This window comes from Arvicola amphibius, chromosome 11 (genome assembly GCF_903992535.2).
Source record: "Arvicola amphibius chromosome 11, mArvAmp1.2, whole genome shotgun sequence".
Taxonomy (NCBI): domain Eukaryota; kingdom Metazoa; phylum Chordata; class Mammalia; order Rodentia; family Cricetidae; genus Arvicola; species Arvicola amphibius.
Genome location: NC_052057.2, coordinates 17,067,298 through 17,081,769, shown reverse-complemented (window position 1 = coordinate 17,081,769; position 14,472 = coordinate 17,067,298). Strand labels below are relative to the sequence as shown.

At 39.9% G+C, this 14,472-nt stretch overlaps 1 protein-coding gene across 2 annotated transcripts in view; it reads left to right on the top strand.

Annotated features, from left to right (window-relative positions):
- The window catches only part of Mme (membrane metalloendopeptidase), a 79,584-nt gene extending 67,333 nt beyond the window's left edge, over positions 1-12,251 (top strand). For both annotated transcript variants that reach the window (XM_038348297.1, XM_038348298.1), the window contains exons 19-23: positions 385-518; positions 620-685; positions 4,281-4,376; positions 4,703-4,779; positions 11,060-12,251. In XM_038348297.1, the coding sequence (XP_038204225.1) occupies positions 385-518; positions 620-685; positions 4,281-4,376; positions 4,703-4,779; positions 11,060-11,159 (473 nt within the window). In that variant the 3' untranslated portion in view covers positions 11,160-12,251. The remainder of the gene's footprint in view (positions 1-384; positions 519-619; positions 686-4,280; positions 4,377-4,702; positions 4,780-11,059) is intronic.
- The last annotated feature ends 2,221 nt before the right edge of the window (positions 12,252-14,472 follow it).

The window sequence follows — 14,472 nt, the reverse complement described above, 5'->3', positions numbered from 1 at the left end:
AGGGGTTGTATCCATGCCAATATTCTTGCTATGATTTTATCGTTTTGCAAAATGACTCTGAGGAGCCGGAACGGCAAGCAGGAGGTCTCTCAATGGTATTTCTTTTTTTTTGGGGGGGGGGGGGGTCAAGACAGGGTTTCCTTGTAGTTTCTAGAGCCTGTCCTGGAACTAGCTCTTGTAGACCAGGCTGGCCTCGAACTCAGAGATCCGCCTGCCTCTGCCTCCCGAGTGCTGGGATTAAAGGCATGCACCACCACCGCCCGGCCTTCAGTGGTATTTCTTATAGCTGCATGAGAACCTACTTCAAGAATTTCGATTATGAAACAATCTTATTCTTATTTTTATTGTAACAAATTTCCTTTTTACCAAATGAATAAATTACAGGAAGAAATTTTAACAAAGATGGAGACCTCGTGGACTGGTGGACTCAGCAGTCTGCAAATAATTTTAAAGACCAATCCCAGTGCATGGTGCACCAGTATGGAAACTTCACGTGGGACCTAGCAGGTGGACAGCATGTATGTCATCAACATCCTTCAGAAAAATTTCAGATGTGCAATCCCAAGTGAAATAACAGTGCTGTCTCTAAAATCCTAACAGAGAATCTTTCTTTAAACAGCTCAATGGAATTAATACACTAGGAGAGAACATTGCTGATAATGGAGGTATTGGCCAAGCATACAGAGTAAGTATTCATACTTTCTTCCCACATCAGGGATAGGAGTGTTCATTTATCATATTCACCCATTTCTTTGAAGTCTTGTAGAAGAGGCATATATAAACAGGAAGTGGAGAATCGTGTGAAGAGCAAGAGGCTTGTGTATATGCTCGTCACAAGGGTCTGTGGGTTGACATGGTGTGAGGAAGTCAGGGTGGAAAAGGAAGCACTCAGTGATACACCAGAAGACACAAGAAGATGCACAAGCCTCTAGAAGATACAGAAATAATCCCTGATGTAAATTTCTTAGTAAATGTGTCCATATAAATGATTATTTGGGGGTCATTCATCGGTATAAGTGAGACCCGTATCTTCTCAGCATGTGAGGCAGCCTGTGGAGGTGGTGTCAGCATAAACTGAGGACATATAAACCATAGTCTGCTCACTGAGAAACAATTAGGGACCCGATTGTAATATGGCTCTAGTATATGGCCATGTGGTTGGCCCAACTATTATCCTTCAAGAATTATTGTCTGAATATTCATTAGACTCACTTATTCTACTTATTCTTGCAGGCAACAAGTAGATTATTTACTTATTTTTGAGAATTTCACTTATGAGTACTATATTTCTGTCATTTTCACACATTTCTCTCTCCTCAACCTCTCCTGTGTCCCTTCCCCAGACTCATAACCTTCTCTTCTTTACTATTATCCACACATCCATGCAAAAGCTATGAAATCCTTTTAGTGCTACTTGCATGCACATGGATTTAAGGTTGACCATTTGGGACTGGATAACTGACTCATCAGGGGACTCATCCTGCCACTGACTGCCTGTAGCTCTTCAGCTGAGGTGTGGGGGGGGCCTTGTGAAATATTTTCCATCCACGTTGCCATGTCGGCTGGCAGTGTCATTACACAGGTCTTGTTTAAGGTACCCTACCGTGTAGATTTTATAGATACAGCTTCCCTGTGTCTAGAAGACATTATATTCCAGCTTGTCCAGGTCCTCTGGCTCTTACAGTCCTCCCACCTAAGTACTTTTCAGGACTTTGCTTTCTTTGTAGTACCATTTGAGGTGCTAGAGATGCAGCCAATCAGCTTCTGTAAAAGATTTCAGTAAATGAAGATGTGAGTAAGAATTAAAAGATGACCCAATGAATGCCAGTAGGGAAGAAACAATAGCGAATTCCACAAAAGGGTGGAGGAATGATGCTTTTAGAATCAATGAGGGGGAATGTAGATGAATTTGAGTGTACCTCTCGACCCTGAAGCAGCCCACACATGAGAGAATGAGCAGTCTACTTGCGATGATACACAGATAAGGTGACCATGAGAGAGAACCAGGTTTTTACAAATGGGGTGGGTAGAATGTTTAAGGACTGAATAGGATTATTTGGTCATCACTGCAATGTTGAGGGCCAAAGGGGAAGAGAACGGTAGTGATTGTCAGAAAAGTAGAAGCATCACTACAAAACAGAGAGGCGACTGATGGGGTCTACGGTGTGCCCAAAACAAAGCATCATCCCAGTATGAGGCCTGGGAGCTGAAGTCAGATAAATGTCCCAGCCTATCACTGGTGGATGGTGCATTGCTACTATCTTAAATGTTGGGTAATTGATGTTTGTTTCTCACTAGGTGGCAAATAGCGGGCATTTTACCTCTTTGGGTGCTGGATAATTTTTAATTTCCTATAAATATTCTTGAGAATGTATGTTTCCTATAAATATGTTATAGGATATCGTTAGATTCATTGGAAATGGTTTGCTCCTTTTTGGACGTGTTTGAACAATGTTCTTTGGGACTGGGATGATGCTTAGTTTAGAGGTAACCAATTCCCCTACTGAAGCCAAGTCCTGCCCTGTGGATCTTAAGTGTCCCCATCCTTATCCTGGTGTGCCCAGGCACTGCTATCTGTAATCCTTTGGGGATAATCTCCAGATTAAATGAAACTGATCTTCAGATTAACATGAAGCTGACTATTCAAGGGCACGCTCCTATAATCTTGGAATTTTCTTTCATGATTTCTCTTTCTTAGTTTCCTGGCCAGTGTAACCCAAAGCAGTCAGTTTATTTTCAACTCAGAATCCCTCCCCCCACCCCCACCCCAGACTTCCATTGATTTTCCCCTCCCTTTACTATGGCATACACGCTCGTGGAGAAATAGTCTAAACCTGTTATAGAACTTGCCTTCGTTATTAGCCATCCTTCAGGACAGTCTTCCTTTGTGAGGTGGGATGTTAAAAGACTGGATTTTCAATGTTGTGCAAGCCATTGTCTCATATGTTTTGCCCATCGCTTTGTTGATTCAGCAACAGCCCCTGTCACTCCGTGCTGACGGGAAATAGTTGGTGTTAGTAATTATCACCTTTAGATGAGTCTGCTGTACACTCACCCACTCGAGCCTGATAATTATAGTAATAAAGAAAAGTACAATTGCACAAATATTTATGAATTCTTTGCACATGATGACGTGCCCCTCTGTTAGATCACAGACTCCCTAAGTGGGAAGGGCATAAACCTTCCCTCTGTCTCCAAAATCTTTAGATAGTAAAGGTTCACTCATCTATGTTGATGGTAAAAAGAAAGAAATAAGATACATTTTTAACTTGCATAACTGATGGATGTTCTTTATAAGAAATCAGAAAAGGCTGGCAGGATGGCTAAGTGAGTAAAGCCACTTGCCACCAAACCTGATCACCTGAGAAGAATCCCTTTAGATCCATTCGGTAGGAGAGAACTAAGTACTGCAAGTTGCCCTCTGATCTGGTCCATACATACACCATCGGTAGGAGAGAACTAAGTACTGCAAGTTGCCCTCTGATCTGGTCCATACATACACCACGGTACACACCCTCTCAAGCATGTGCCCACAAATAAAAATAAATAAATAAATGGAATTTAAATGTTTTAAGGAATGACAAATAACTTGTCTCGGGAAGTGTAATATTAAGCCATTTTAGAATTACATACAGCAGAGCAAGCCTACGTTTCTCAGTAGTGAAAAAATAATATCTTTATGAACCTTTTCTGATGTTCACGTGGCCAAAGTTCCTGTCTCCTGTTTTTACTGGAAGTTAGTCTACTTTGTCCTGTATTGCGGGGACCACAGTAGTTGCCTCTCCTTCACCTCAGGATCACAGGACACTAAAACCCCAAGGAATCTCAACAGAATCCCTTAGCTTTTGGCAAGAATCACTCAGACTAAATCTGGTGTGTGTCAGTTTTGCCAAGAGTAGTAAATAAGCTAAATATAGCAATTGCAGATGACTCCTTTGGCAACCCATTCCTCCAACGAGCTGGACTTACCCATCTATCCATAGAGAATGTGAAGGTAAGATTTTCATCATGTGTTCAAGTCTCATTTCATCCAACTGACATTTAGTGTGATCATCTGACACACCAGAGTCTTGTCTTCAGCTAATGAGTCTCTTATTCTTTCTGAGCATTTCTAGATGCCTTCTAGCCTTCTTGCTAATCCATGAGAGAGTTACCGGTTACTATATCTAAATACATATATGTATTTTATAGTGATTTGATATAAAAGATGAATTACATAGTCATTTGCAATAGGTTTTTATCCAAATTTAAAGGTTATATACTTTTATTTTACTATTTAGGCCTACCAGAATTATGTTAAAAAGAATGGTGAAGAAAAATTACTCCCTGGAATTGACCTAAGTCACAAACAACTATTCTTCTTGAACTTTGCCCAGGTAGTATCTCTTTCATGACTGATAAATGAGAAAACCACTTTAAGTTGTAATTTCATAGCAAGTGGGATACTGTGTGATGTCTTCTTCTTTTAATTAATTGGGGTGCAGCATTCGACTTGGCTAGCTTTCATTATTTGCAACAAGATTGTCAGATTATGTTCATTATAAATGATTATGTTTATATATTGCCTTTCATGGAACATTATTTGAAGAGTAAGTGGTTGAACACAAATGCCAAATTAATGTTTGCTTCCCTCCAACCTACGCATAATGCTCCATGATTACACCTGAGCATGTTGTTTTCCTTTGTTTATTATTACTTCTAGGTGTGGTGTGGGACCTACAGACCAGAGTATGCAGTCAATTCCATTAAAACAGACGTACACAGTCCCGGCAACTTCAGGTATGTGGATAGGAATAGCAGTCGGACTGTTCTGGTGTTGACACCATTACATCTATATTTCAAATTTGCCTTTTTCTGCAGCTTATTCTATATCACTTAAGACTACTGTGAACCTATGCATGTATCTATCTATTCATACATGCATATGTGCAGGTGAATGTGAGTGTGCTTGCGCATGCTTGTGTTTGTGTGCGTGAGTATGAGCATTTGTGTGTGCGTGTCTCTGTCTGTGTCTGCATATATGTCAAAAATAGGACTCAGCAGACCACACCAGCAATGCTTCCTCAAGCACAGCTCTGGCTGTTCTGGCCTTCAGAGTACATATATCCTAAGCTTGGTGCCTGCTGGATTGCAACGAACATGTCACCTCCTAAAAGTGGTTTGATGGAACCTCCAGCTGGTAGAACCTGTCTCTAAGAGGCTGTGAATGTGAGTCCCAAATGCCAAGGAAATATTTTCATCACATGAAGGGAAGCTTTTACTAGATGGAGGTTCTCCAGCATTGAAGACTTATCCCCAACCCTCCAGGTGTGAGTGAGTACATTGCCTCAGAGGTCAGAGAGCAGCCCAGCAAGGCTAGTAGGGGAATGCTCTTGGAGGTGGAAGAATGGAACACGTAAGAGATCAGGTATTAGAAGAGAATCACTCAAAACAGCCTTTGAATGCTGACTTCTAGATCCTCATGTCCTTCAGACTAGCATCCTAATGCAATTCCTTTCTCCTACACGGTAGCATTTAATCGCCCCTTGCTATCAATAACACCTTCCAAGAAGGAGACTGGAAAAAAAAATTTTAACTAAAAATTTTGTACTTTGAAAATCAGAGTTTGAGAGCAAAAGAGAAGTTATTAGTCCAAAACTTTTCAAACTCTACCTGAATTGAATGTGAATACATTACCTAGAAAATTAACTACCAACAGAAAGACACCTAATTGTAAAGTCATAAGCAGCACACTTAAACATCTTATACTTCATCAAATACACTTGGTTTGTCTCAGAGTCATGACTGTCACTGTCACCAGCCCCAGATCACCTCCTTTTTAGGAAGGCTTTAAGAATTCCTCCATGCAGCAACAGCTCATTGTGTTTTGCTCTCCCTGTAATGTGAGTTAAGGTTAGTTCTGTTAATTAACTTATCCATACCAGCTGCTTTTGGTTAATTGCTTTCCACGGGAAGTCATTGTGGATCTATTCCCGCTATGGTTTAATCGAAGAGACTTTTAGTTTAATTTCTTAAAAGTATTTTTTGTTTATTTTGTTTTGTTTATTTCTTTGATTACCAGTACAGACAAGTTTAAAAAAAAAAAGGTTGAGGTTGTGGTTGTTGTTGTGGTTGTTGTTGTTACTAGTTTTCAAGAGTTAAAAATATAAGCATCTAATTCTGAGGCTAGCAGGGAACTTTTATAAATGCACATTAAACAGTTTGTCAGACCCTTGCTCTGTATGTTCCTATGAACATAAGCATATAGCTATAAAGAGCTCATTTCCTTCAGGTAGTATGGGGTTACTAAATGATCTGTCTGCCTTCCTGAGAGAATAAGGTGTTTCACATGAATGTTCTTTTGTTTTGATAAGGCAGCCTACTGTTACTATCATTAGTTCTGCTTTGGTCTCTTAACCTCTGAAGTCATCGCAGCTAGCATGCCCAGGCCTGTTTATCCCTGTGCTAGTGATAGCATCATTTAACTCTTACCTCAGCTTTTTGTTAGGGTTTTTCTGCAGGTTTGACTGAGGCCTATGACTAGCTATTTTTTAATACTCTGGCCTCAGTTTCTTGATATATAAGTACTAAATTATAGAGAAAGTTGTTGGAAGATTCATATTAGTGGATATAAATGCCTATTATTTATATGTCTTTAAAAATGATTACTGTTTTTTTTAAAATAAAAGACCTGGATAAAGTTTTATGTAGAAAGTTATGGACCTTTAGGGCTAGAGAAATTGCTCAGAGGTTAAGAGTATGCACCACTCTTGCAAAGAACGTAGATTTGATTCCCAGCACACATGTCAGGAATCTCAGAATTTGACTCCATCTCTGGGAGACCTAATGCCCTATTCCGACTTCTGCTGACACAAAGCATGCATGTGGCATGCATACATGTATGCAGACAAAACACTCATACATGTAAAGTAAAAATAAAGAAATCATTTTTAAAAGGAAGTCTGTAATGGACTTAACACCATTTTCAAGTACGCTAGTACTTGCACACTAATGGTTGCTCATTTCCTCTGTTCTGCATGGCAACAGATGTAATGAGTGTTGGCCAAGTAACCCAGCAAGGTAATAAGTGTGACTGCTTCTCTCCACCCCAATATTTTCATAAAAACATTTGAAATGATTTATATCTTTATTTTTTTTTTTTTTTTTTTTTTTGGTTTTTCAAGACAGGGTTTCTCTGTGGCTTTGGAGCCTGTCCTGGAACTAGCTCTTGTAGACCAGGCTGGTCTCGAACTCACAGAGATCCGCCTGCCTCTGCCTCCCGAGTGCTGGGATTAAAGGCGTGCGCCACCACCGCCCGGCCCTATTTTTTTATTATAACACCAAAGATATCTCTATTTTTCATTCATAGTAAGAGAAGTATGTGCATGTTTTAAGAGTAAATGGAAAGCCAGCCCTTTGTCAAAAAAAATTGCTACTTGCTCTGGAGGTAAAGGAATTTTCTTGGCAAAGGCTGAGGTTACATTTTAACGTTGGAAATGGGGTGCTTCCTGACAATTCAAGGTGAAACATATTTTACAAGAACTTTCAAAACCAACAATCCTTGAGTTATTATTCAAAAATGGTGCTTGATGGTTCATCTGAAAATATTTTCAAGATAGAAGATTGACAAATTCATACTGAAGCAGCTGTACCATCAAAAACAGAAGAGGAGCTGTTTCAGGGATGAAATCCCAATATGTTTATATGTATAGTACTTCCAGCATTTTATGCGGGTATTTTCAACCAGTGTAGCTACTTGGTTTCCTTATATAAGGTAACATGCTTGACTTAACTGCTCTTTGAAATCCTCATGCTTCTTCCATTCACTTTAAATATTAGCATCAACTCCTGATATTTTTCGACTATCAGGATGGGTTTTAATGAATTGTCTAATAGTCCAGTTAGTATATATGAACCTACATATTATTCTATTTGGTAAAATATATGCTCCTCAACATAGCTTTGTCATGAAAGGATCATAATAGTTAGGAAATTATAAGACTGGATAGTCTCTTCATAAATGCAACCAGCCAAATTTGATTCTAAGTCATTAATTTTAAGAAACTAATAACAGATTGTCAGGGGACCTATTAATTGAGAACAAATTATTCAATAATTTAAAAAGTCCATCTACTATCCAGCTATGGTGTGCCTTTGATCCCAGGACTTGAGAAGCAGAGTCAGGACGATCTCTGAGTTTAAGGCCAGCCTGGTCTACATAGAGAGATCCAGGACAGGTAGAGCTACATAGTGAGATCCTGGCTCAAATAAGTAAGTAAATAAATAATTTATCTTCTTTTAGTCAGGAGTAATACATTAAAGGTCTAAATTCCATCCTCACATAGATGTTCACCTCCCTAGATTTTTGAAGTTTTTAATACAAATGATTATTTCACAGGGCATAAATAGCACCAGCACAATTTTACATAATAGGGTAAAATTTTTGAATGAATTATGTTAAGGAAACAATGAAAGATTTTATCTTCTGTTAATAAAAATGTAAACACATAAGTCCCAGAGTTTTAATGTAGCATGAAATCCATGTAAATATTGTATGCAATCCTAACAGAATATGACCTCACTCTTAGAGAAGAGATTCATTGTATTCAAAATTTACCCAGTCTTCAAAATGATTATTCATGTCACCTATCCAAATATTTGATGATATACATATCATCAAACATTAATTACAAACCTGGGAAAGAAAAGCCCTGGTCTGCTGTTGAGCTGATTATTCAGAATCGAATTATCTAGATGTCTTGCATGGGAAAAGAGGAAATACAACAGAGATGGAGAGCTGAGGGTTCGTGTGTTGACTCTATCTGGGTTGTCAACTCCCAGTTATGCCTTCCCAAAATTAGTCTTTCTTTGGGGTGTTGCGTGACTTTAATCTCAACAGAGGCAGATGGATCTATATGAGTTTGAGGCCATCCTTATCTGATCTACATAGTCAGACCCTGTATCAAAAAAAAAAAAGGAGCCGGGCGGCGGTGGGGCACGCCTTTAATCCCAGCACTCGGGAGGCAGAGGCAGGCGGATCTCTGTGAGTTCGAGGCCAGCCTGGTCTACAAGAGCTAGTTCCAGGACAGGCTCCAAAGCTACAGAGAAACCCTGTCTCGAAAAACCAAAAAAAAAAAAAAAAAAAAAAAAAAAAAAAAGGAGTAGAAAGAACTGTAGACTTAAAGCGTAGATTTGGACATTTTCATTGACATGATGGTTTTTCTGTATCCTCTGTATCATGCTGAGAAAGGGACTTTATTTAAATAACAAAACATTGAGGTTCTTCAGTTTTTTGCATACACACACCATCAGCCAGGGAGCTTCTTCCTCAGAGTAAGGATGCCTCTCGCCCCCATTACTGCCCCCTCCCCATATCTAATTGAATGACATTCCCCACCACACTGAAAGGGTAGTTAAGCCTGGACCCTAAAAGAGTCAAGACCATAAAAACAATTAATTTCTAAGATGGCTTTTCTTTTCTCTGAAATGAGGTAGCTGTGTAGCCCAGGCCAGTCTTAAACTTACTGTGCTCTTTCAGCTTCCTGAGTAGGTAGAATTCTGGGTATATGTCGTTCATGTCATCTTCTAAGATCCTTTTCTTCCTATTCCATGCCTTTTACTTCATTTATGCAGTTCAGCTTCTCTACCCTTCCTCCTCCTTCTCTTCTTACCTCACAAACAGCAAGAAATGCTCCATGTCTCAATTTCTAGAGACTGGAAGTCTAAGTGAGGAAGAGGGAAGGAGCTGATTGAGGGCTGGTGTTGTAGTGTCACCTCTACCTTGTATTGACCTGTTCCTCCCTTCAGATGCTGCTTAGTTTAGATACTGGGTTGAATGGCTTTGTTTTGCCCATTGGTGCCAAAAATGATAAGAAATAGGCATTTCTCAGCTATTTCCAGTTATGGAGACTGAATCCAGTTTCTGATATGGAAGAAGAGCTTTGGGGACAAAAAGAAAGACAGAAAGACAGACAGACAGACAGAGAGAGAGAGAGGGGGGGAGGGAGGGAGGGAGAGAGAGAGAGGGAAACAGACAGAGACAGAGACAGACAGAGACAGAGAGAGACAGAGAGACAGAGACAGAGAGACAGAGAGACAGAGACAGAGAGACAGAGACAGAGAGAGACAGAGAGAGACAAAGAGAGAGAGCAAAAGAGAGAAAGAAAGAAAGGAAGGAAGGAAGGAAGGAAGGAAGGAAGGAAGGAAGGAAGGAAGGAAGGAAGAAGAAAAGAAACTTCCTAATCTTCCTGACTAAATCAAGTGAAAAAAAATCTACTAACAGAAAGTGGCAGAGAGATACCTGGGAACCCCTCTAGAGTCAAGTCTCTTGCCAACCCTAAAATGGCTCCCTTAATTAAGATATATACTTTATATACTTCCCTGCTCCCATATCCACCCTTCCTATATCCCAACCATCCCATTCACCCAAGCTCTCCCCATCCTCCCCTTCACACTTTTCTCTCCCCATCTCCTCTTACCCCCATCCCACCCCGCCCCCAAGTTCCCAATTTTTGCCCGGCAATCTTGACTACTTCCAATATCCAGGAGGATAACTATCTGTTTTGCTTTGGGTTCACCTTCTTATTTATCTTCTCTAGGATCAGGAATTATAAGCTCGATGTCCTTTATTTATGGTTAGAAAGTAGAGAGTAGTCAGGATATAATATTTATGTATACTTACATATATGTGTGTGCGTGATGTGTGTGCGTGAAACTGTCAAACAACAGTTATTCAATTAAAACTCAAAAGAACTACTTAATAAAAACATTGAAATAGTCTTGAAACATGTTGCAAAGTCTGTGCTCTTAACTCCTGCACTGTGACCTTCCATCCATTTAAGGATGCTGTTAACAGGAAGGGTCTAATTCATCCTACCAGGTTTGTGTTTCTGAATCTACTCATTTGCACTGCAGAGAGATCGTCTGCAGAGGTGGGGGCTGGAGAGATGGCTCAGAAGTTAAAGGCTGGGCTCACAACCGCGAGGACAAGAGGAGTAGAGGGACTCCAGTGGCCTCCATTGTGATATGGCCAATCAGTGTCCAGTGCTGACGATAACTTTTTCGTTTGTTTGTTTCAAAGGATTATTGGGACTTTGCAGAACTCTGCGGAGTTTGCAGATGCCTTTCACTGCCGCAAGAATTCATACATGAATCCAGAAAGGAAATGTCGGGTTTGGTGATCTTCACAAGAAGCAGAGCATCCATGGCGAGACTTGTTAAAACCACAGACACAGGAACTCTCCCTTCAGAGAAATCGGGCCCGGGAAGTTTCTGCAGCTCCTTGGGGGCAGTTCACAAAGATGAGCACAAGCTAACATACGTGAAATTAGATTATTGAATCCACTGTGAATGGAAGGGGGTGGTCACCTAAGGTCTGTCAAATCAATCACTTCACTGTGTAAATAGTGCTTACTTTCAATGGCAGTATTACTGTTCATCCTGTTTCTCTTACAGACAGCAAGTCTAATGCTGTCCGTAGAGAACAGTGTTAACACTTGAGGCAGAGAACAACTTCCGATCCGAGGGAGGAAGATGTTGAATGCAGCTGGGCACCAGAGCACAGCAATGATTTGCCTCACCAGTCACTTCTGTTTGCATTCATGCTCCTTCAAAGCGCTCCCAAAGAACTCCCAGGCATACTGTGGCCTTAAGGCTTGTGGAGTTTTGAGCTCATTTTACCATACATAAGTTATTCATTCTCTCGACATCATTCTGGTTTAAGCATTCTTATGGTAAAAGCGAGTATCTGAAACTCTTCCCCATCTTATCCGCTTTAACGATGTTGAGATTCTTCTGCCCCTGAAAAATTTTTTGAGCACTCTCTTGCTCACTCTGCCTCTCAAACTTTGTTTATTTAAAGGATTTGTGGTGATGTCTAAAGAATAATCTTGTATTTAATTATTAACTACATGTATGGCTGAATAACAATTACTATAGTTAATCAGTGAATATTGAAGTTAAATGGCCAAAGTTGATAGTTATAAAGATCAGTACCATCATGTACAGGTGAAAATTTGGGACTTTTTAAACCTGTAAATCATTGATGAGAAGCTTTAAGTACCAACTGTGAGAGCAAAGGTTACCACTGAACCACTGCCTAGAGATACATCATAGTTATGGTTTGCAAACAGCATTTTCAAGATTAAGTCTGTCCCCAAGAGTGGCTATCAAAGAGCCTAACTGTATCTGTGTTGCTCCATGAGTCCTTATCTCTTCAGGTTTGTCACCTAATGGAAATATTTTGGTAATAAATCCAAGTTGTGAGCCCCTTACTAGGCCTGTGTGCAAGCCATCTAGTTCTAGGAAGCCCATGTCTGAGTAGAGATGGGAGGGCCTCCAGCAGACCGGCTACTGGATTTCTACATTCTAATGACCCTGATTGGATTCCTCCCGAAACACATTCGCCTCCTTTCTTGTCCTGCCGCTGACTTTCATGCATTTTGCTGTCCAGTTAAGATTTTACAAAGGAGGTGCACGTCTACAATCCGTATTTTTCTATCAAAGGGTGAAAATGAGACTATTTCTATTTATTCAGTATATTGGTTTTCATGCCTCTTGTAAAAAAAAGGCCATCTGTCTGAAAAAAAATATTACTACAACATAATGTATAAAACTGTATAGAGCAGAACTATACAGTTAGTGAATGGTCTCCCTCTGAACACAGCTCTGCAGCTACAACCTGTAAGAAACGGGACACTGTCCTAGCTCCCGACCGTCATCACGTTGGTACTAGCTTTGCCCCGCTGTGTCTTATAGCCATCCATGCATTCTTTATCTGATTTCTCTCTGCCTTACATTTGTAAGACTTAGCTGTACAGTTGGTTTATGTGTGGAACTGTCAGTGTCAAATAGGATTCCATTGTGTGACGAGACTACAAATTTTCCATCCTGTTGTTGATGGACTCTTAAGAAGTTTCCTGCTTTGGATTGTTACAAATGATACAACTATGCATTATGAACTCTGCTTACATATTCATCTTTACTTGAATCATCCGTGGAATCACTTTACCAAGTCTTTTAAAAAGTATCATAAACACTGGAAACAGTTTCTGACCAACCGCAAAGATCCCTATTCTTTTCCCTTTTACCACAAACACTGTTATCACAGGATAATTACAGTAAACTTAGATCACTATTTCTTTTAAATCAACTTAAACACATGTGAGTATTATTTGTAGTGGTAGTAGTAGGTTTCAGTTAAACAGCTATCTCTGTTTTTTTTTTTATCCCTGTCTGTGATAACAACTAAAGAAACAAACGAGGAGAGTAACTAAAATCAACTATAAATGGCTGCTAGCATCTCCACCGCTAGTTCATTAATGCATCAAGTCCCATTCCTATAGATGAACAACTCCAATGGCTACATCCCTACTGTATGTATAACAAACCTTTGGGCTAAGGGGCATAGAAAATTTAGAATAGCAGCTTCTTCCCTATTCCTCACACATCCAGACATCACTTGCTGTAGCTGGCACTCAGAACCTTGATCTCTTAATTCCTACCGTTTGTCATGTTCCCTGAAACTTTATATATAAACTCACTCATAAGTCCACACCCATCACGTTTAAGTTCTGATCAGGGAGAGTTTAGAAGCAGAAACACCAAGGCTTGAGAGCTGCTGTAACCCAGCAGCGATAAGAGGACGAAGCTCCTGGCACTATATGTTAGGACAGAGTCTGCTTCCATACCACAGTGTCTGTGTGCAATGCAAAAGGATGCTCCCCAGAAAGGTGTGGGCTTGCCCTACTTCTCCTCTGCCTCCGCTGCCAAAGTGACCTTGGGCACATGTATATTCTTGGGGCCTCTGCCTCTCTTACCCAAATAGAAAGCAATTAGATCCCAGCAGTTTGTACCAATGCTGCCTTCCCTTGAATCTGCTACCCAGAAAACAAGGACCAAAATTCTTGCAAGCTTGAGGCTGTGATACTGTTACTACTAAGCATGTTGACAGGGCAAAAACTTGCTAATTTCCTCCAAGTATTTATAATTCCTGTAGCAATAGGTGGAGCTCTTAGAGTAGAAGGCATCTGTTCTTTTGAAAGAAAATAAGATTCTATCGTGTCAGAAGAGTATAATCAGAATTTTTTTATTAGTTCCTAGTCTCTGGGATAGAAAATAACAACAAATGTTTTCTTAATGTCGTTTCTACACTTAGTTGACTCTGTCACAATCCTACCAATTCTCATGTAAACCCATACACACCATTTATGCCTTGAAAAAAAATTAAGATTAAATGGAACATTGGTTTCTATGCAGTCTTATACTTTCTTTCAAATTAAATTTTTTTAAAGAATAATATAAACTTTTTAACTAGCATGTTCTTTCAAAGATAGCCAGTTGGCTGATTGGATATTTCATCTGGCTACCAAATGTTAACAGGAGTTACAACCACAATTGGGTGACTTATGCTGAAGCCCAGTGTGCACTGTCCCTAAACTGGAGAGCTGAACCGTTCAGGTTATTTAGTGAACAGAGAGCCACATGCAACTGTTG